Source organism: Sinocyclocheilus rhinocerous, unplaced genomic scaffold (genome assembly GCF_001515625.1).
Source record: "Sinocyclocheilus rhinocerous isolate Xijiao unplaced genomic scaffold, SAMN03320098_v1.1 scaffold934, whole genome shotgun sequence".
Taxonomy (NCBI): domain Eukaryota; kingdom Metazoa; phylum Chordata; class Actinopteri; order Cypriniformes; family Cyprinidae; genus Sinocyclocheilus; species Sinocyclocheilus rhinocerous.
In genome coordinates this window covers 1123562-1148221 of record NW_015658752.1, presented here as the reverse complement: position 1 = coordinate 1148221, position 24660 = coordinate 1123562, and the positions used below count along the sequence as shown (strand labels likewise).

Genomic DNA, 24660 nt, shown 5'->3' with positions numbered 1-24660 from the left:
CACAATAAATAAATATATAGGCCTACATGTTAATAAAAAATAAAGTATAATATATAAAAGTACATAATAATTAATAATAATTTATGCATTTAGCAGATGCTTTTATCCAAAGTGACTTACAGTGCATTCAGGCTATACATTTTTTACCAGTATGTGTTCCCTGGGAATTTAACATACATACTACTACTAATAATAATATTAATAATAATGATAATAGTATTAACAATTATTATGAATATTTATTTTTATATATAAGCTCTATGTATTAATAATAATAAATAAATATTGATATATACAGTACATATGTATATAATATTATATAAAATGACATATAATAATAATAATAAATTATATAAAAAATACTAAAAATATATAAAAGCAAAACAAAAACAAAACACTACCAAAAGGCATCTAGTTAGGACCAGTTATTATATAAATCATTATGCTGTTCGTAAAATAATCATTAACAGAATCACTCTACTCTCATCCCTAAACAGCAAACTCCTGCAAATCTCCTATTTGTCATCCCAAAGCAAGCGCTCATTATCAGAGTAATGTGTCAATCGCCACAGTGTCTTCCAGTCACTAACAATGACTACAAATCTCCCTGCGAAGTCATCCTTTCCAGCACATTTCCTTAAAAATACAATTACAAGCCAAACGTTCCTCATGATCTTTTTCAGATAAACCCAGCCGATCGATGGGTCCAAGCAGTCGTCACACTCACCGACTGCGTGTGAGTCCGGAGGAAGAGGAGGGTTAGAGATCCACAGATTGGGCCTGTAGTTTCCTGCTTGTCCTGCAGGTGGTTTGCTTAGTTCTCCAGAGGCTTGTGGAGACCAGCTCCAGCGGCACCAATAAACATAACGCGTATTCAGCAAGCCTTGGGGAACAGCTGCTTTTATTTCCGACCGTCTTCTTCTCTCCCCTCCCCTCGTTCAGGCCTGCGCACTGCCAGCGGGGCTTTTTTGGGAGGCCTTCATGCCTTTGGTGTCATGCTGGGGAAGCAACAGTCAGTGTTTCTCTCTCAAATCTATATTATGTTCTGTCATTAAAATCACATGCTAATGCTGCACTATGGGATTATTACAACTGCATCTAATCTGAAGATTTAACTCTCTAAATCTCACTGTATCATATTTCATCTGCAAACTGCCACTTAACTGATCAAAACTTTGCTGAAAAACCTGTTGCACACAATCTACTACATGCCTTCTGTCATCTGACTGATAGTTTAGACTTTTTTAGCCAGTAAAAGGCCTTTTAGTTTAACTGTACAAACGTCCACCTTCAGCTTGTGCTTCACATGTCTTTTCGCTGTGAAATCTTTACTGATTTTTATGAAGTAAATGTAAGAATAAATTTTGGAATGTTAGTCATATTTAAAAATGAGCACTTGCTGGATGGTTTCCTTGATTATACATATTTTTTAGCAAAATCAGGTTAAAATGTGATTGTCGTCAGGCTTTTGAGGAACGTTTCTGTTCATCTCTCAATCATCATTGTATTGCACTGCATTATATGTTTTGAAACTACAGAGCTTGGATCATCAAACTAAGCATTTAAATGTCATCTTACTGGGAGATATAGAGTGAAAACTGATAATTATATGCATTCTATGTAAGTAGTCTGCTATACTGTTATAAAAGTCGCATTAATTTGCATTCCAAGCTATTAGACTTGCACCAAATTACATATTTTGCTCAGTTTGGGCCTCTCAAGCATCAAATGATCCTCAACAAAAACATGTATGCAAACATTTGTTTTGAGACATTTGGGATTTTTTTTCCCTCATGGCTCAATAAAATGTTCCATTTCAAAAAAATTATTTTATATGCTTTGCAAGGTTAATTTTATGCATTCTCCATTGGTTGCACTGGCTCTGGCATCCACTGACTCAATTATTTTGTTCAGGGTTGTCTCACCTATCGACTTTTTCGGGTGAAATCTGGCACTTTCCTGTTTGTCACACTGACCGATTAAATAAGGAACAGAGGTGACAGACAAAATGACGGCTGCTGACATTTCTCTCTGAATTCATGCAGCGTTTGCACATTTTGCATGATTTTTTTAATGATATTTTCAGCAGTTTGTAATGACTGACTGGAAAATGAAAATGATTTTATAAAGACTGCATTTACAAAGAAAAATAAATAGTCGAGAATAATTTTTTTTCATGACATTTTAAGGTTTATAATAATTTCCATGACTTTTTCAGGCCTTTAAATAACAGTTTTGAAATGCCTGGTATTTACAGTTTTTTTTTTTTTCTTGGATCATGGGACTCTATTTGGGCAGGAAATCAATAGGAAGCTTATCGAAATCTCTGGAGTGCTGCATAAACGAAAACAATTGTAATATAATGAATTCACTTCAATAATACATTGAATAATTACAAACAGTGCTGCCTCTACTTTCTAGTTTCATTAGTCATTTAAGTTCAGGAGGAAAAAATGCTCATGCATAACAATCAGCATTTGAGATACGTGGCTTTGTGTTTGCTGAGGAAAATTAGTTTGGATCAGATTCGAAGAGGACAGCAGCTTGCCAGTTCTTCAGAGAAAAAGCTCATTGGTCATTGCCAAAGCAAGGAGAGTCCATCTCACCGACTGATGGATAATATCAAATATGCTTGATGTTGTTGAAATTTGCTAGAGCCAACATTTTTGCATTTGGCAGACAATTTTATCCTAAGCGACTGAAAATCAAACCCATGACCTTGGCACTGCTAGCGCCATGCACTAAAAGCTGAGCTACAGGAACTCAATGAACTGGGAGGCTTTCATCTGAACCTTCAGATTAAAGGAATAGTTCACCCAAAAATGAAGCTGATGAAAACGTACTCACCCTCAGGGCATCCAAAATGCAGATATGTTTGTTTCTTCAACAGGTTTGGAGAAATGTAGCTACATCACTTGCTAAACAATGGATCCTCTGCAGTGAATGGGTGCCGTCAGAATGAGAGTCCAAACAGCTGATAAAAACATCACAATAATCCACACCACTCCAGTCCATTAAATAATGTCTTATAAAGTGAAAAGATGCATATTTGTAAGAAACAAATTCATCATTAAGCTGTTTCTGACTTAAACCCCCTGCTAAAATATGAGTCCTCTATCCATAATATTTCTTACTCCAGCAAAAAAAAGTCATCTCGTCTGAATCAGGAGAGAAATACGCACAGATCAAGCCCCGTTTAAAAGCAAAAACAGTCCAAAACAGCTCTAAAACAAATGTTTTTATCAGCTGTTTGAACTCTCATTCTGACGGCACCCATTCACTGCAGAGAATCCATTGGTGAGCAAGTAATGTCATGCTAAATTTCTCCAAATCTGTTCAGATAAAGAAACAAAATCATCCACATCTTAAATGGCCTGAGGGTGATTACATTTTCAGCCAATTTTCATTTTTGGGTGAACTATTCCTTTAAAAGTCTGATGCTCTATACAGACTGAGCTCAGATGCACTAATAACCGGAGATGCTCTCTTACAAGCCGTGCACATACTGTACCTAGTGTCCAGCATCAAACCAAGCTCTGCGGTTCAGAGTTCTGAAGCGGTGAAAGTTCTGCAAACCGGGTCAGTGATGTAATAGAGAGGCTCCAGAGACACAAACAGCACAGCAGACACCTGAGACCCACAGAGAGGGACAGATGTGGGGGCAGATATATGAGAGACCCTGTCTCTCCGCTCCCAGCAGGGCGCCAGCCCGCCTGAACCGTCCTCTCTAGCCAAACGAAATGAGAGTGATCAGCATTGGGGAGCGACTAACTAAAAGTAGCAATGCTGCTAACTTCAATGCAATTTTCAGAAGCATGACAGTAGTACAACTAAAATAGTGCAGCTTTTCCAGTAACAAGCTACTTTTTCCCCCACAAGTTATATAAAAAGTATTTTCTAGCTTGTAAATCAGCGTAAAGTTTTCTCTAAGAAAAATGGTCATACAGCATTAAAAAAAAAAAAAACTCTAATGGTTTCCATTCCTTGTTGACTCCTGTAAGGAGGACTAGGTATGTCACTTAAAAAATTTTTCAACTGAAGAATAAAAGTGTAAAATGGCACTTCTCAAAATCAAAAGACATATCTGAATACTTTTAATTCATGTTTAAAATGTAGTTAAATGTAACTGTAAATGTAAATAATGTAAATTAATAAATCACTTTAAACTAGGGCTGCACGATTATGACAAAAATCATAATTGTCGATTATTCTCTTGAAATTGTAATTGCGATTGTTAATTACGATTATCACAATTTACATTGAATGATGTGTTTACCATTGTTTGATGCAACTGCATGCCGTATTTTTATATGAAAATAAACAAGCTGAAAACACTCTAACTGAAAATCTTTTAATGCTTTTCTATAGTATTAAGCTTCAAATGTCAACTAAACACCGGATTGGTTTCTTCTTTAAATTATAAAAAAGTAAAAATATGAATGGTATTATAATGTTATACTAAAACTAAAATTAAAATAATGGGAAAAACCCTTAAGATAACATGTAGAAAGAAAAAAACGCATCTTAAGCACGCAGAATAACATAAGTGGACTTTGAACGATTAATTGCCGCTTTGAACGATTACGTAATTGTGGCATCCATAATTGTAATCGCGATTAGAAATTCGATTAATTGTGCAGCCCTACTTTAAACAGACAAATTTAAAAGGTTCACTGAATTCATGGTAAAAAGTTGAATTGGACTATAAAATAATACACTGTCCAATGTCATGTTTTTCAACTCATCTGGCAAACACAAAAAGAAAAGCTTTTGGCAAAAGGATAAAGAAAAGCATGTGGGGCATTCTGAACCAGAGTCAACTCATGGGTCAACTCAACCAGAGGTCCCCAAATTTTGATTTTGACCTTTTTTTCTGGTGAAAGAAATATATAAAAGAAGATGAAAGTCAAAATATCAAATGCCACGGATGAATATTTACTGCGTAATCCACTAATCCACAAATTGTGTAGAGAGGTGGGGGGTCAAATAGCAATTGTCACCAATGATTTTGAAACAAAGCCTACAGATAATAAAAAAATAACAGCATAAAATATGTGGCAGCATCATTGAGTTGGGGTGAAAGACAGTTTATTTATGTTGTTATCATCTTAATTTTATTTTATTTGTTCTTTTTTTTTTCTCACTGCCCATTGTGGCCAGAACACTCCTGTGAAAGAGATTTTTAATCTCAGAGTCTTTTTTCTGTCTTTTTTTTTTTTTTATCTCGACTGTACTCGAGTTCAAAATATCCAAGTCTGTGGCAAGCTCGAATACAAGTAAGCCTGAGTTCAAGTTCATTCATAATTGCAAAGTCCAAGTCCTCTATAAAATATTGTTTTCATTGTCCTTAAAAAATGTATGAATTTATTACTTTTGTTACATTTAACAAAATTTCAAACAAATTAAATCGGGTAATATGTCTGTTTTTGTCAATTATTATTTATTCAATTGTATTGTTTTTTTATTTACATTTTTTTATGAATACACGAAAACTGATTTTTTTTTTTTCCATTTTACTTGTTAGAGCCACTCTTAGGGTGCTTTCACACTTGGTTCGATTGCTTGGTCCGAACCCGAGTTCGATTGCTCCCCCTTCCCCCCGCTGAACTGTGTTCACATTATATTATTTGGGTCCGAACCGCGGTTCGTTTGCGTCATCAAGCCAGCAGCTGTTTACCCCGTTGCTTAGTAACGATGGCGCAGGAGAAGACGGCAAAATGCGTAGCAAGGCTCTCTTCAATTTTATATTTATATTTTTGAACCGTTGGTTTTGTTTCCAAAGCTTCAGTACATAATGGCACTTACGTCTGCCTTACGGAACAGAAATTAGCTATACACTTCTCAGCGCGTCAGTCACGCTCGTCAAGAAAGTGAGTGAAACACACACAAACACACATTTTTATCAAATAATACGTCATTAATAGCGGTTCATTTCCGTGATTTGGTACAATTGCGTTCACATCAGCAGCGAACCGTAACGGAGTTCACTTGAACCGTACCCCAGACCACCCTTTTGAAGCGGACTCGGGTACGGTTCGCGGGTGCGCACCTGAGTTCGGAAGACAGCGTTCACATCATCCAAACGAACCGAACTCTGACGTCAATCGAACCCGGGTGCGCACCAAAAGTGCTAGTGTGAAAGCACCCTTAGTCATCCATACTTCTAAACTTCTGTTTATTTATCAAAAAACTTTATGTTCACTATAAAATAAACACTGTTTGAGTTCCAAAATGGCGCATATGAACAATTCGAATTTGCATTGATATAAAAATAGAGAGAATGCAGATTGATATGAGACAAATGAAAGTAGAACTGTCAAATTCCTATGGACTACAGTGAAATATGCAAATTATACAAAAATATGCCACAACCCGGCCAATCAGAATGAAGTATTCCAGAGAACATTGTAATAAAATCTGATTAACAGATTTAAATACATATTTCCCCCTAAACAAAGTTGTTGTTGTTGCGGGGTTTTTTATAATGAGCTGTTTTTAGAACATACGTAGTGCATTTTCGCTATTTTTTTTATGATTGCTTGACTAAATTTAAATAGCTTGTAGTTTGGAAAGCTCCTCAACACTGAAGCCATCATAAACCAACACAAATCTGACAGCAGCGTGACTGGGTTGTCCGGTTCACCATCAAGGGAAACGACACCTCAGCGCCCTGTCACCTGTCTGCAGAAATGTGTCGCCATATCCCCTCTCCACATCTACATCCATAGCAGGAGCTCCACAGAGAAAGACGATCCCGGACTCTCAGAATACCGGCATACGCTGCTCCGTCACAGCAGGATGGAGAGACATGAAGGCTGACAGGAGGAGGACAGCAGACAGTCCACCAGAGACAGTATAAAACCTTAACCTTAGCTTAAAATAAAGTCCCTGCAGAACGACAACGATCAAGTGTCACAACAACAATAACGTCATTCAGGGAGATTGTCGAGATTCAACCATTCCAAACATGGCAGGTATATATAGGCCTGACCATATGGAAACAAATGTTATTTTTTGGTGATAATAACTGCCAACTTGTCACAATGAACTAGTCGTCAACACTAAACTGATTCATGTAAACAAGTTCAGTTACTGCGCTAAAATTCTGACTATGTATCTATCTAACATCTATATACCTATATAATCAGTACGATTTTTTGAAAGAAGTCTCTTCTGCTCACAAAGGCTGCATTTATTTGATCAAAAATACAATTAAAAACTGTAATATTGTGAAATATTATTACGATTTCAAATAACTGTTTTCTAGTTTAATACATTTTAAATTGTAATTTATTCCTGTGATCAAAGCTGAATTTTCAAAATCATTACTCCAGTCTTCAGTGTCACATGATCCTTCAGAAATCATTCTAATATGCTGATTTGCTGCTAAAAAATTTTTTTATGTTATTAATGTTAAAGTTGTGCTGCTTCATATTTTTTTGATGAACAGCAAGGTCAAAAGAACAGCATTTATTTTAAATTGAAATATTTAGTAAAATTATCAATGTCTTTACTGACACTCAATTTAATGCATCATTGCAGAATAAAAATATGAATTCCTTGTCAAAAAAATCATACTGACCCCAAATTTTTGAACAGTAGTGTGTCTATCGCTCCATCTGTTCATATATCCATCTAATAATCCATCTGTGAATGTGATTGGTCAAGCGCTATTGGCTCTTTTAAAGTTACAAAATTGTTGTAACATGATGTGTAAGTCTTTTGAAATCTGCAATGGTCATGGCAGACTGATCAGTAATTATATCTACCCCTCCGGGGAATGTTTTACTGGCTTTCAATTATTTTAATCAGTTTAACATTTCCTTTCCCACACTCCCTTCCTCTGCAACACCTCACTCTTTCATTCTCACTTTCCCTCTGCACTGACAGCTGATAAGCAGTGAGTTTCGAAACAATCTTTCCAATCTGATACATCTCACTGCACGCATGACAAAACAGAAGAGAAACAGAAAGTTGAAATGGTGAGAAAGAGGCTCAGTGATTACAGTCTAGCTAGGGAAAAAAGACTGTGCTCACTGTTGGACTGGTGAGGTATAATCATTTTAGAGACATACAAATATTTACTAATCCTCTGATAATGAAACTGGAATTGACAGAAACTTTAAATACAGCTAAATTTGTTTCACAATAAATGAATGTTACTAACTTAATTAATAGTTCACCCAAAAATGATAATTTGCTGAAAATGTACTTACCCTCAGGCCATTCAAGATGTGAATGAGTTTGTTTCTTCATCAAAACAGATTTGGAGAAATGTAGCATTACATCACTTGCTCACCAATAGATCCTCTGCAGTGAATGGGTGCCGTCAAAATGAGAGACCAAACAGCTGATAAAAACAATAATCCACAAGATTATTCAGTCCATCAAAGTCTTATCCATCAAAGTAAAGTGAAAAGCTGCATTTTTGTAAAAAAATAAATAAAATAAAAGAATTTTTTTTTTCCCCCTTCCTGTTGCTTTTAGGCTTAAGCGAGTCTTCTATCCATAATACTGCTTTCTCCAGTGAAAAAGTTGTCTTGTCTGAATCAGGAGAGAAATATGCACAGATCAAGCACAGTTAAGTGAAAACAGTTCTAAAACAATAAATTGGTGGATTTTGATGTGAGACTACAACTTGGGATAGGTTTTTTCACTGGAGGAAGTATTTTAATGGATTATTTTATTATGGACTCTTCTGACAGAAAGTGATGGTTTAAAATCAAAACACCTTAAAAATAGATTTGCTTCTTTACAAATACAAAGCTTTTGGCTCCACAAGATGTTAACTGATGGACTGGATTGGCGTGGATTACTTGTGGATTATTGTGATGTTTTTATCAGCTGTTTGGGCTCACATTCTGACGGCACCCATTCACTGCAGAGGATCCATTGCTGAGCAAGTGATGTAATGCTGTAATTTCTCCAATCTGTTCTGATGAAGAAGCAACCCCATCTACATCTTCGATAGCCTGAGGGTGAGTATATTTTCAGCTTATTTAAATTTTTTGGGTGAGCTATACCTTTAAATCACATATTGTTTCCGCTCATAGTGAATGTGTTGTACGTGCAAAGGTTAAGAACAGTTCTATTCACTTACACTAATGTGATTCGCTGTAATCACTTTCAAATGAGGCGTCCCTCTCTTCAGTGACTGCGAGAAGAGCTCGATTCGAATCACGTTACTGGAAAACGGAAGAAAAACGACTGACAGAGACGCTTTGCAATGGCCCAATTAATTCTAGCTCACGTTAAAATAACATGCGATCGATTTGACCACTTTATAAACCCATTTTACCGTAATTCACGCCGTTCACAGAAATCTCTAGCTCATTTTTCAATCACTAAACTTAAGAAATTGACAGAGCTATCACACAGCTATCAAATAATACTCTTTCTGTTCTTTAAAACCTTGCAGTTAGTCCACAGGACAGCGATTTACACACATGCACCTCATTCAGAGTCTGTACTCTGCAAAGAGTCAAGGTAGTTGAACCCATCAGAGTGAATGAATGCAGGGCAGTGAGGGCTGGACCTTTGCTATCACTTCTGTTGTGTCTAGCACGTAATTCACCCTCACAGCGTTTTGATACAGACAAGCAAACATGCTGGGTTTAATATTTCTCACCGGGTCCGAGGCAGAGTGATTGATGGACTCAGCAAGGTGTCACAAAACATAATCTCTCGTCTTATTTTCAGGGCCGTGTGATCTGTAACTGTCATTCTAAATACTTGCTGAAAGAATGAAGAGGCACCTCAGACTAAGAAGAAGGATGGTGGACGTGACTAACACGGTTTGCAGGGGCGTCATGCATCTATTTTTGAGGAGACACTAGTCGCAGTCCTGGCCAAATTTGTGCCCTGGGTGAGATTAGACGTAAACAAAGACAATAAAAACATGACTTAGTAGTTCACTGCAAATGTGTCTAGCACAGAGTTTCCTAACACTAGGGCTGCAGAAGATTTCAATGAACTGGCATATTTTTTTATCAATTTATTTGTATCAACTGCCGCTAGTTAAATCCATCTATGAAATACACAGCTTCTCTTGCGCTTTAAATATTACACGAAATGGCTATATTAGGCTACATTCAAGGATTAGAAAAAACTTGTGTTTCCTTTTGGCAGAAACACAGAAACCTAATGTGTGAGGTTCATGTATTTTGAAGTCACCTTCCAAAAGGTAAGTACGCATAAGTAAATAAGAACTAAAATAATATTCATATACATACATAAATTTGACAGGGCAATAATTCAGCATATAATATAAATAAAAACTCTTAATATATAGACAACTAATAAATCTAATATATATTTTAAACAGAAAAATCTAAATATATAAAATATAATATTTGTTTGTTCATCCGTTTATTTATTATTATATTATATGCTGAATTATTGTCCAAGTTCGTCAAATTATTGACAAGTTTATGCATGTATGTATATTATATTTGTAGATGAAAATCAAGCGTAGCGTTAGTTCTGGCAGGTCACGTTAGTCAAGCTCGCATCAGCTGACTCTCAGCTGATCCCCATCTACCTATAGGAATACGACACCTATCTAAGCATTCATATATAAGGTCCCTCAGTATTATCAGCAGTTTTCACATTGCTCAATAGCTAATTACCCTCCTCCATCCCCAACTATTTTTGAAAACGGGTTTCAAAGTGCAAGTTTTTGAAAACGCCACCGTTATCGTTTCCGTGTAAACACCCAAAACATCTTCTGTGTAAACATCTTTGAAAACGGTGACATGCGCATGCATAGTACATGTTAGGTATGTATACATGCACAGTACGTGTTGATTTTAAAGGCAAGTGCGAACAAACATATACAACAATGGCGGAGTACATGGTACATGGTACTGTTGTTGCTGCTCAAGAGTTTGCTAACGCTTCTTCAGCAAAGTGGATTTACTTCACCAATATTACAACCAACAGCGGAGACGCATCATATACAACATATAATGTCACTTCCCTACAGGTACTGTTTACTAACAAGGTGACAGCGCCACCTACTGGTCTGGCATACGTAATTGATTAAAATACGTTTTTGGCCGTTTTCGATATTTCTGAGGGAGGGGCTTCATAAAAGCAGGAAATTATCAGCGTGTTTATGGGAGAAGGGACATAGTGGTGTAGAGTAAAGGTAAATTATGTGAAAAATAATGTGTTTTTTTTTTTTTTAAATGAAGCATTAACACGTTAGACTGCACCCCATAAACACAATCAAGCCTAGAAAAAAACCCAGTAAACCACCCCTTTAATGTACCAAAGTGATGACCGCAGAATTCCTCTCAAAGCATAATGAACATAAACACCATCTGCATGCATGAACGATGCCATAATCAAAACACAAAGCACAAAGATTTACCTTCATGCCTCTTAGCCATGCAGATTCATTATACAGACACAGCTTAACATGTACTAATATTTTGGCCTCAAAAGACCAACTGTATTTAGCATCTTATTGATCATAAACATTGTCTAAAGACAAATGGTTGAGCCCACCAGCCTAATCTAAAAGTTTAACATTAAACTCGCTTCCTACAGAAACCCAATAGGCTATAAAGAAAAGCCTTTTTGGCTTTGTGTTTTGATTATGGCGTGATCCTATCGCCTGTAGACAGTGTTTACGACCAGCAAGTTTTAAAGATTTTGTGTTCCTGGGTTGTTGATTTGGTACATTAAGCAATGTTGGGCTGTCTGCATATACAGTAATGGTATTTTCTGAAGGATAGAAAACTTTTTGTCTTTGTCCTTGGATTACAGCTTGTTTGGTAGAAGATATTGTGTATTACAAGCAAGAAATCTGGTTTCCTTGAAGCATTTATCACATTAAACATTTTAGATTTTCCCTAAAATACTTTTGTTTTCTGCACTGCTATCCAGCGGCAGACTTGTACAGCCTCTAAATCTACACCGCTACGGAAAAAAGTCATGTTTTAGCTGAGTGTTGAGTTTGCAGTGTGAATTGAATGTGATGAGAGAGCACGATTGGCCGCTTAAAAATACTACAAAAGACAATAAATAGAAACACATTTTTCTACTTTCCTGTGCTGTCTGTTTGCATACAGCTCTGATTCACAACAAATGACAAATGAGCTGGTTGTTTTTAAAGGAATAGTTCACCCAGAAATGAAAAACTGGCTGAAAATCTACTCACCCTCAGGCCATCCAAGATGTACTGTAGATGAGTTTGTTTCTTCAGATTGAATTTTAGCATTACATCACTCGCTCACCAATGGATCCTCTGCGGTTAATGGGTCCAAACACATCACAATAATACACAGGTAATCCACACCACTCCAGTCCATCAGTTAACATCTCGAGAAGTGAAAAGCTGAATGTTTGTAATAAACAAATCCATAATTAAGATATTTTAGCTTCAAACCGTTGCTTCTGGCTAAAATACCAGTCCATAATCCATAAAAATTCTTCCTCCAGTGAAAAGTCCATCCCCTGTCGTCCTCTCACATCAAAATCCACCAATAAATTTGCTTAGAACGGTTTTGGCTTGTAAATTAATCTGTGCATATTTCTCTCCTGATTCAGACTAAATGGCTTTTTCATAAGAGAAAGCAATATTATGGATGAAATCTCTAGGTATTTTAGCTAGAAGCAATGGTCTGAAGTTACTGTAAAAACGTCTTAATTATGGATTTGTTTCTTACAAACATACAGCTTTTCTCTTAACAAGACGTTCATTGATGGACTGGATTGGTGTGGATTACTTGTGGATTATTGTTTTTATCAGCTGTTTGGACTCTCATTCTGACGGCACCCATTCACTGCAGAGTATCCATTGCTGAACAAGGGATGTAATGCTACATTTCTCCAAATCTGTTCTGATGAAGAAACTAACTCATCTACATCTTGGATGGTCTGAGGGTGAGTAGATTTTTAGCTAATTTTCATTTTGGGGTGAACTATTCCTTCAATGAATGATTCCTGAACTCAAAAGTCACTGGTCTAATGACTTGGTCTAACGCTTTAAATTGGTCAGAGTGGTTTCTGAGTCATTAAACGCAAGTCGAAATGAACACAAAATTTGTGACTGGGTGAACAAAATGCTTCAGCGGGAATGAACATGGCTACCACTGTATTTACTAAATTAAAAAGCACTTGTATGCTAAACAGCAGATGAGCAGCAGGGAAACCCTTGATGACTAACCCACATTCGGTTGGATGACAGCGCAGGCTTTGTAAAAGAAATCTCAGTCAGGCCGTCCGGTGCTCTCCATCTAGGCGCTGAGCCAAAGCCTCCATCTTGTTCCTCATAAAATCTCCATCACAATGCTGTTTCTGTCTGAGACGCAGAGTAATACTCCTTCTTCTGTCAGTCCTATGACAAACTAACAATACATGATGATACATTGCAGAAAAAATGCAGGTTAATTTATGATGTGCAATTTTTTTTTTGTCTTTTCCTACTTTATTTTTACTTTACGTTTATATTATTCTGTGTAATTTATGTTTGCTTTAAAGCACTATGTAACCTGTGTGCTAAAAGTAAAACCAATCCTTCCTTACTTACATACGGATGGCATCTACATAAGCACAGCATTTGCATTTTTGTTATGTAAAAGGCCAAGAGATTTTCAAGACGTGTTTTCTTTTTCAAGGAGCTTTTTTTTTTTTCAGAGGAAGCAGTGTAAAAATAAAGCAAAATAAATATCACAAAAAATGCATGTAAACATGTTCAAAACCAGTCTGCAAATCAGCCTCAAAGAGCAAAACTGGTGAAAATTGGCTAATTAAAAGTTAAACAACTCACCCACTCAAATATCTTCACTTTCTGTAACATCAGGACGGAAATGAACCTGAGATTCCTACAGACTTGAAATGATCTGTGACTGAGCCAGATTTGAGCAACTAATCAGCTCTTTAAAATTAAAGATGTATCACAGTGTTTAACCATCTTGTTTTCTAAAACATTTATCAGTTTAAAATATGCATGCAACATAGGAAGAACTTCCAGAAACAGTCAAATAGTTAAATATTCTAATATAAATAAATATTAATTAAATATAATATAATATATTAAAGTGGTCTAAATATTCAGATTTAAATTGTACTTAATGTAACTTCTGTTCTAGGTCTTAGAATTGACAAGACAGTTGACCCTGAGAGGTCAAGTAAATATCTACAGCGGATCTAAAATATTCATAATTAATTATAACTAGTTATGATTAATTATTAATATTTCCCATGAGCTGATTCGTTACAGAAGCATGATGAAACACTTCATGTTCTTGTAAAATTATGCATTTTTAAAAACATTTCAATCAATTATATTTTAGATTATATAGATTGAAGTTCTAATCTCAATATTTAATTTTACGAAGTTATCAAAAACCAGTGTGGTAAACATTTTGTGGTGCTGTACAGTAAAATGAAATCCTATTTTAATGGCTGTTAAATATCTTGACTCTTGAATTTAGAGAAATGTATTCTACATACACCTGCTATAAATGCTAGGCTGTTGTACATAAATATCAGTTTCTGTGTCACAGCATCATCAAGGGACAAAGACAACATGAAACAAAGCAAACATACAGAGGGACCACGTAACAGAGCGAGAAAGAAAGAAAGTTTGTTTTTAGTTCATCTGAGCCCATGAGAGTGTTGCATCACTGTTAGCATTGGAATGTAGATACATATGTTAGTTTGTGTGTGTGTGTGTGTGTGTGTGTTTGAGTGATTAAGTGTGAGTGAGTGATTATATTTTAGATTATATAGATTGAAGTTCTAATCTCAATATTTAATTTTACGAAGTTATCAAAAACCAGTGTGGTAAACATTTTGTGGTGCTGTACAGTAAAATGAAATCCTATTTTAATGGCTGTTAAATATCTTGACTCTTGAATTTAGAGAAATGTATTCTACATACACCTGCTATAAATGCTAGGCTGTTGTACATAAATATCAGTTTCTGTGTCACAGCATCATCAAGGGACAAAGACAACATGAAACAAAGCAAACATACAGAGGGACCACGTAACAGAGCGAGAAAGAAAGAAAGTTTGTTTTTAGTTCATCTGAGCCCATGAGAGTGTTGCATCACTGTTAGCATTGGAATGTAGATACATATGTTAGTTTGTGTGTGTGTGTGTGTGTGTGTGTTTGAGTGATTAAGTGTGACTGTGCATGTACGGTGTGGCATATTTAAACATTTATGTCAATGCACACATGCCTGCTACTCCAACAAAACAATTTAAAACATCTGAAAGGAAAAACCTGATTAATTATAAACCTCTACTGAATGAAATATTCAGTCCTGTTTCTGACAAAAATAAAAAGCTTATACATACATCTGTACAATGGGAGTAAGCGCTCATGCATATTCATTAGGAAACATCAATACAAGAATCTGTTGCCATTCATATTTCATCAAAGACTTCTGTGGCAGGAATTACTTTGAGCTTTCCTGACACATTTCTGTGGAAGTCTCAGTCTGAGCAGCAGACACTGATTTCCCCTGATTAGCTATAAAATGAGGGTAAACAAGCACAACAAAAGAACAAACAAAAACACACATCCAATGTCACAATCAGAAAAGCAAAAGATATTAGCTTTTCTTTCATTGCGTTTTATATTGCAACACATTTCCTTATAGACTGCAATATTAAATCTGCATCTAATAAGAAAGGGTCGAATGAAGCAAATGTGATGTAGTAATGCACTGCAGTAGTTTTGTTCTCTAATTTTGCCTTTAAGAAATAGTGCATTCATTTAGTCATTCATATTTCACTCTTTCACTTTCATCCATAAAACACAAATGTAATGCATATAACTAATTCTGAGTCTTCTTAAGACATATGATAGATTTGTGTTTTCACTGATAGTCCTCACTTCCATTGCAGCTCTGATAACAGATTTGTGCTCAAGTTAAATAAAAATAATGATACGAATAACTGAGGAAAAGATCATCAGTGAATAACAGAGGGAAGAGCGACATTAAGGTGATTGAAATATGACAGTTTTCATTTCTCTGTGAATTATTCCTGAGTGCAAACTGTATGATTTTTTAAAAATAATTTGCTGTGGTTTGAGAACATGTTTGAGGATCTGCAGATTAATTGCCTTTACAATCAAACTGAGCAACAGAATTTTGGCAGCCTTAAGTGTGACTGCCACTAATGAAAGCCGATGAAGAACCGATACGAGCACAGCAATTACATGGTAAGATTGCTTTGTTTTGTTTTATAATTAAAAAAAAGTAATTTTGTAATGATTTTTGTTCAGCAAAGACACGTTAAATCGATCAAAAGTGACAGTAAAGATATTTAAGATGTTAAAAAGATTTCTGTTTTAAATAAATGCTTCTTTTGAACTTTCTATTCATTAAATAATCCTGAACAAATGTATCATGATTTCCACAAAGACCTTACAGGGCCCCGGGGCTATGACTTACTGCAGGGCCCCCTATTACAAATAAAATATACTGTATATATAGCTTTAAATAGGATTTTTATCCCATCAAAATTTTGATGCATTGAAATTTCATAATTCTTGTTACCAATTTCAATACTAAAAAAATTAAAAATAAAAATAAAAAAATACTAACCTAAGTAAAAACAAGCTTATACTACTTAAGACAAGTAAACAGCCACAAATTACAAAAAATAGACCTACTTGAAACACTTAAAGCACTGAATAAGAAATTATATTGTATAAAATAAATGTACAAATAAACTGAATAGTCTTCACTGTATAAATTCAATATACATTCATTCTTATTTATTTTACAAAAGTGATTCGGTCAAGGACAGTGAGTGATTTTCTTTCTAATGTTTGATTAACATTATTGGGGCTTTGGCAATCGGCGCTACCGATGACCAGTCAATCTACTCCACAGGCCCCCTCCTTGTCCGGGCCCCGGGGCTTCAGCCCTGCCTAGCCCAATGGTTAATGCGGCCCTGAGCACAACTGTTTTCAATATTGATACTAATCAGAAATGTTTCTTGAGCAGCAAATCAGCATATTAGAAGGATTTCTGAAGGATCTTGAAGACTGGAGTAATGATGCTGAAAATTCAGCTTTGCATCACAGGAATAAATTACATTTTAAAATATATTCAAATAAAAAAGTTATTTGAAAAGGTAATAATATTTCACAATATTACGAATTGTACAGTATTTCTGACCAAATAACTGCAGACTTGGAGAACAAAACAAACGTTTAAATGACAGCTTAATAATAGCTCATATAAGCTAGTATTAAGCTGTCATTTAAAAGTTTTTCACATGATTTTGTTCTACTTATTTCAAAATACCCCAAAAATAATAACACTGTGAACCGATGACGTAATCAAAATATGCAAAGATGTATATCACATAGTGTAATATAAGGCAGTTGATGTTGCAGCTGAAGGTTTCTCACAGTTTTCTCTTCTCACAGGTGCTGGTTTTGTTGTCTGATCAGGGGAGAGTGTGTACGACAGCAGATCCACAGAGGAACGTCCCACTTCCTGTGAGTCAGGAGAAAAAAGCCTAGCATTTTTACAGTCTTTTACCGTTAAATTCACGGTCATTTTTTACAGTGTGCAGTTAAAGCACTTCAGAACTTCATTTCGTGGCACAATAGATCATTCATCACCTCCTCTCACCTTCTATTCCACAAAAGAATAAACCATGGCTTCTCTTTTCTTTCTCTGTCCGTCTTTTCTGATGTTTCATACAGGGATTCTGTGATGAAAAATACCATATATAAGACGGCAATGAGAGGTTATCAGGACAAAATGTGCCTGTGTGAATCACCGTAATGGCACCAGCTTTAATGCACAATAATAGCACTAAATTTTGAGAGTTTTATCTGGAAACATCACAACGGATGCAGCAATGTTGCTGTGGCAACCAGAGGAAGCCACATCACTAATGGAAATTGTCTGCCTTTGCCTTTCATCTTTGGGAAAAGCTAAAAAGCCGAGGAGGAGCCATTTCACCAAGCCGCTGCAGCTTTTGAGGGCCTTCTTAAAAAAAAAGACAAAACATCATACTTTTGTCTTATCAAAACTATTTGCAAATCAAATGTGATCCTGTTGACGCCTCTCCACAAGATCCTCTGAGGGATTGAAGCTCCTATAATCACCAGCGCAGTAAACTCACAATAACACGCACACTCTGCTGAGCTTTGTTTGCTGAATTACCATGCATAAGAAGCTCCGCTTCGACGTAAACGAAAAACACAGCAAAATTTAAATCAGCTTTTTTCAGGAATAATCTCCCCCCGGATCAAGGGATTCGGCTGTTTTCTTAATCCCACTCCCGCTGAATCTCTGAACATTGCCACCTGCTCCCGCAACATGTGTTTCTCTCCCGCGATTTTCGTGTCCACTCCTTTAAACATTCTAATATTGTATATAATTTTGGCGCATCAGGGAGCCGCTCTCAGGATGCGGAGTATTTAAATATTTTTGAATGAGCGTTTGCGCCGTTTACTTTAACTTTCGATTTCGCGATCACACACTCTGTGTAAAGGGAGCATTTGACCCTCTAACTCTAGCACTCTCTATTCTAATGCTACTTCTAATTTTATCTGCTTGTTTTTTTAATTAAAAAACTTGACCCTCTAACATTTGCACTCTCTATTCTATTTTTATTCTAATGGCCAATCCATCATTTTTTATTTTATTTATTTTTTAATAAGTATCGGTTCAGGCACCAGAACCGTTTTAAAAGTATCGATTTGGCACCGGTATCGAAAAAAACCCAAACGATACCCAACCCTAGTGTATCCACCTTATTTCGTAACACGAAAGTTCGCAATTTTCTGTGAATGTGCGAGACTTCCCCTTCAGTATTCAACAACTAAAAGAATAACAAAGTGAAGTAAACCGTAAAACTATTTGCGCCACAAACTTGTATGTTTATGATTATGAAAATGAATTGAAATAATAAGATAACAAATATCAGTTTGCAATATCAAGCAGCATAACAGTTTGTTTTTGTACAGGTAAAATAACTGGAAGCGAATGACACCGGAAACCTTGCACATTCCAGTTAAAAATGGCAGCGCGCGATCTTATCTCAAAAATAAGGTGGACAGACCTTATGTAGCTCCGCCCCTTTTCAGAACTGCGTCCTTCTGTCTTGTATTTCCACAGCATACGGTAAGATCCTATGGATTTTTTTAACATCGACTAATCGATTAATCAGTAAGCTATGGTCAATTATTCTGCTTTTGCAATTCATTAAAATATTGAGTCATACATATTCTTGAACATTTTCATACATATAGAGCTGTTTTATAGCAGAAATCAAGATGTAATTCTAACTGAAAGCTATTTTTTTATGTTTAATACTAAACACTATTTAATACTAAAGCTGCTTGCTATATAAAGTGCTATATAGCCTAAATAAACATGGCATGACTGGAGTACCGATTGAAGAGCGGGTGCACACATCCACATCGCTATGATCAGATGCTTTCTTAACTGCTGTTTTCACATCGCTGTTATGTTTGTTGTGCTTATTTCATTATTGAAAACAAAGTGTGCAACATATGTTACACATTCATCTAAACACCACGCTCAGCAGCATTGGAATGTTTGCTAACAGTAAAGCGCTGCTTGCTTATATCGACCTCCTTTTCTCCCTAGACAAAGAAGGAAAAAAAAAACTTTGGCATGAGTATATCGGAGTCTGTACACATGACTAGTGTGGCCACTTTCGGAAAAACTGCTTCATGAAGCTTCAAAACCTTTCTGAATATTTTGTTTTGAATCAGTGGTTTGGAGTGTGTATCAAACTGCCAAAGTCATGTGATTTCAGTAAACGAGGCTTCGTTACGTCATACATGTTTCGAAATGTTTCGAAATTTCAATGGTTCACCGCTAGGGGGCGATGATCTCTGTGAACCCAAATCATGCAGATTCAGATTCCCAGTAGCAAACCACTGAACAAGTGTCTATCGACATTTTAATGAAACATTTGTATAATTAAAAGGAATAATTGTAGTTAATAGTCTCTTATTGGTTTAGCTAAGCCATGCATATAACAAATAAAAAAGCGCTTAAAATTGATAAAAGAACACATATTATACATACACTTATTATTTAATGATGTTGTTTGATTAATTAATTGCAATTTATATACTATACTTCCAATAAAATATTCGCAATGGGTTTATAAAAGCCGTTTTTATGCATGTTTGGCTTGATTTTCGTTGCATTTATACTATGTTTTTTCCTGCAGGTGTCGCCAGTGTGTGGTGTTTCGAAACAGTGAATCATTTTGCAAAGCAACTGGTTCAGTTGATTGTAGTTTTATAAAACGTTCCCACACTCTACTGGTTCGGCTTCATTTGCACATCTCATAAGTGTGTCTTTTTCTATTGGATTGCATGTGGGAGGGCTGAATTATAGTCTTGCTCTACAGCGCCACACTGGTCAAACCACATTATTACAGGCCCTAACATTAGGTCTGATTATTTGACAATAAAAATATTTGTTGACAATTTTTTACTGTCGACGTTGTCGATAATGTCAGCCCTACTATTTATCAACATCTTAAAAACCATTCCGAACACCATCGCAACTGCTGAAAATCCTCTAGCATCCACTCAAATAGCATCCCATAGAATACCCTATCATCCAATCCAAGCAACCAGTGAGAACACCTCAGCAACAATTCAGTAACATCTTATCAACCACTCAGAACACCCTAACAACCACTCCTCAAACTGGCCAAACTACATAAGCCCTAAACAGCCTTCAGAATTCAGACAGGACTTTGTCAGGCTCTTCTCGTTCTGTCCTGCAGTCATCTGAAACGCTGGACTTGCAGCTGCAGAGAGGATGATGCTATTAAGAGACACACTATAAATTGTCTCACTCCCTTTCACTCTGAGTTTGTGTACCGTATTTCAGGCGCGGGCTGATCCGCCGGGTTATCCGGCTGGGTTTGGGATTCAATCTCTGTATGTGAGCAGGATAAATTTAGTCGTTGGTCACTGGCTCCTACAGAAAGGGGCTTTCCATCAGAGAGCTGTAAAAGGGATCAGGCTGCCGTTAAGCAACATAAACCTCCACCAAACCCACAGACCTCTTTCTCTCAACACACTCCACACACCTACATCAGTGTGACTGTGAACCCATCCAAACACACTACAGATCCCATATATACCCATCATTCAAGCTCACAATCCGTATTGGGTTTTTGTTCCAAGGATTTATTCTATCTACAAATGTCAACCTTTTCTGTTATATGAAGGTCAAAACAATCTTGGAAACTTTTTACCATGCCATTTTGCTTTTAATTCCCTTGTTTATGTAAAGATTTTACTGTTTTACTCCTACCCCAAACCCAGACTTTCAATCTTAAAATTGCAAATTATTAATAACAATTTGTACAAAAAAAATTACAACTGTCCACTAAATTATTTAAATAATAATTTGTAGTAATAATAATTAATATTACAATTAATACTATAATAACATTAACAGTTAATAATATACATAAAACATAATAAAACAATAGCCTATATAAAAACATTAATAATAACAATAACATTAATCACAATACTAGTACTAATAATAATTATTGAAGTATTATGTATAAAATAATATTTTCACACTTTTTGCATAATTACAGCTTGAAATGGAAATGAAATGGAAAGAAATTAATTACACATTAATTTTATTTTTATTGTTGTTGTTGTTGTTATTATTATTAAATAACCTGCATTTTAAAAAAATACAATGTTATAGAAATTAGCCTTAGCAAGACAAATAGTAGTTATTTTCCACCACAACTCAAAACAGACAATACATAATTGATATGTGATGTGAATGACAATTCACTGTAAATAAATAAATATTTTTCTAAGTTGTAAATAAAGATTATTGGTCTACCTTTTTCTTTTTTTCATTTAATGTTACTTGCCGTTTCTTTGTAAATAACTGTATAGTTGTTTACTAGCAGTTTCTTAATGAGAATGACAATTCTAATGACAATTCTTCTGGGATGCATGTACACTGTTAATCACTGTTGGAAGGCAAAATTAAACTAGTAATAGCATGAAAAGAGTTTTTCTCTCTCTCTTTCTCTCTAAGGGCCAAAAGCGCCTGTAGTTGAAGCAGCACCATATGCACACATACACAATCCAAAAACACACATGCATGTGTGTGGAGAGCTCCGAAATACAAGTGCAATGACACAAAACATCCTCTTACACAAAGGTCAGTGTGAAGAACAACCGCATGATGCTCTTTACTTAAGAGTGACAGGCGGGTGGCTGATTTGGCCGAGGGCAGTGGTCAGACCGCTGTGTGCTGGTGATTATGTTGTAGCCACAGATTTGATGGCTCAGATAAAGCACATGTGAGATGGAGATGGAGGCGACCGGCGAGCGCACTGAGGGAGGGGTGAAAAATCAAGGGGATTTAGGCAAGAAGCTCTATCTCTCGCTCACAGCTTTTCCAGGGTAGCTTGAGGGTGGAGAGAGAGAAAGAGACAGAGATGCCGAGAGCTGACAGGGGAGAAGTCGTTTGTGTGTAAATCTACATTGGGAGGAAGTGTTGGATTAAAAAGGCAGGCGTTTTTGTCCCGAGGCTCATCATTTAACATATCACAGTCCCACAGGGATGGACGGTGGGACTCGGCTTTAGTCTTGTCACTCTTACTTACAGAAAAAGTAAGACTGGCTTTCAATGAACTGCCCAGAGCTTCTGGATGGACACTCAGGAGACAACATTTCATATTTTATGGGCTGGATGGACAGAGAGATGGACAGACAGATGGACAAATTAATGGATCTACTTTAATATTAAACTGAAAAAAAAAAACTATTAAAAGTATAGAAAACACACAAAAAAATGCTATATACATACTCTACAAAAGTTTGGGATAATTTTTTTTTTTTAAAGAAATTAATAGTATTCAGCAAGGATGTGTTAAATTGATCAAAAGTGACAGTAAAGACATTTAGAATGTTACACAATATCTCTATTGCAAATAAATGCTGTTCTTTTGAACTTTCTTCTCAAAAAGTTTTGTTCTGAAGGATCATGTGACACTGCATACTGGAGTAATGGGTAAAATTCAGCTTTGCATCAAAGGAATCAATTACATTCTAAAATATAATGAAGTAGAACACACTTATTCTAAAATATAAGAATATTTCACAATATTACTGTTTTTACAGTATTTTAATATAAGATAAATATTTATATTTATAAGATATTTATAAGATAAATGCAGCCTTGGTGAGCAGAAGAGACTTCTTTGAAAAACATAAAAATGTTTACCAATCTCAAACTTTTGAACGGTATGTCTGTATTACAGAAAAACACAAAAATTTTAAATCAATTTTAATTAAACTATATATACATAAGGGGTGTAACGGTTAAGGGGTGTACACAGGGCCTAAAACTAACTTTTTGCCACACCTGCCAATGGCCGGTGACATGATAAAATTTACCGGCCAAAAGTTTTTTTTACCGGCCATGAAACTCTTTTTGCAAAAACAGGCAGTTATTACTACTACAATAACTAAACATATTTACAATGTTTTTAATTTGTCCTGCTGGTGCATTTAATAGGCTCTGACTTTTAATTTAAGTGATTTTAAAACAATCTTCACATTAACTATATTGCATAAACTATACATATTAATCTTTATTCAATCTATAAAAGTTAATCAGCGACTAGAACAGTCCAAGGATTTCTCTTTTTCTTTTGTTCTTTGATTTACATCAATGACAGACTTCAGCAGGTTTCACTTTAAAATCAGCGCTGTCTCTTTAAAACCTGATGCACATGACGCAGATCTGACACATATCTCCCAACTATTTACGGTCATTTATAACTCATTTAAGATTCAGTTTACAAGGTAACTCGCCAAAACCGCGCATTTTGACATAATTCTGTGTGTTTTCGTGCGTTGAAGCGCTACTGGTGAGCTGTCTGAAGCGGCTCAGCGTACATGCGTAGGCTACAGCCGAACGCGCAGCCTTTCAAACTATACTTCACTGCGCTCTTGTCGCTTATGACAGAACAGCTAATCATGATGATCTGGTCTTCGGAAAATATTATTTTATTCGCTTATGTCAGAAACAGCGAATCTCTTTAAAAACTGTCTGTTGATTTCACTTCATTGCATTGTTATAATTCGTAAAAGTTGTACCCGCCAACTGGCGACTGACCCTGTTACATGGACTAGCCAACGCTGATTTTTACTCGCACTTGGCGCTTGGCGAGTGTTCATTTTAGGCCCTGGGTGTACACAAACATGACGGTTCAGTATGTACCGGTTTTTACATCATGGTTCGGAATTGTTTCGGTACAACGGTTGGGGTGGGGGGGAGTGATTGTACATAAAATTGCTTTTTTTTTATTATTATTGAACAATTACTGAACAAATTGCTTTTTCTCTAAATTTCAATTACAATTACAATTTTATTAAGAACAAAAATCTACATTAGCTTATGCTCTAAACCAGTGGTCGCCAACCCGTCGATCGCGATTGACTGGTAGATCTTTATCACTGTCCCAGTAGATCCCGAAAAAAAAAACAGTAAAATAAGTACAAAAATACATTACATTTCTGGGGTTATATTAATGTATCACTGAAGGGAACTGTCTTGAGAAAAGTTTCGATGGCAATGGCATTTTCTTCTCCATATAAAGCGCAACTCTGCTTTGTTTACAGCGGTAA

At 35.8% G+C, this 24660-nt stretch overlaps 1 protein-coding gene across 1 annotated transcript in view; it reads right to left on the bottom strand.

Annotated features, from left to right (window-relative positions):
• Nucleotides 1-2025, bottom strand: part of LOC107722896 (xin actin-binding repeat-containing protein 2-like) — a 46362-nt gene extending 44337 nt beyond the window's left edge. The window contains exons 1-2 of the mRNA XM_016531392.1: nucleotides 1926-2025; nucleotides 728-883 (exon numbers count right to left, since the gene is read on the bottom strand). Coding sequence (XP_016386878.1) covers nucleotides 728-883; nucleotides 1926-2025 — 256 coding nt within the window. The remainder of the gene's footprint in view (nucleotides 1-727; nucleotides 884-1925) is intronic.
• Between the last annotated feature and the right edge of the window lie 22635 nt (nucleotides 2026-24660).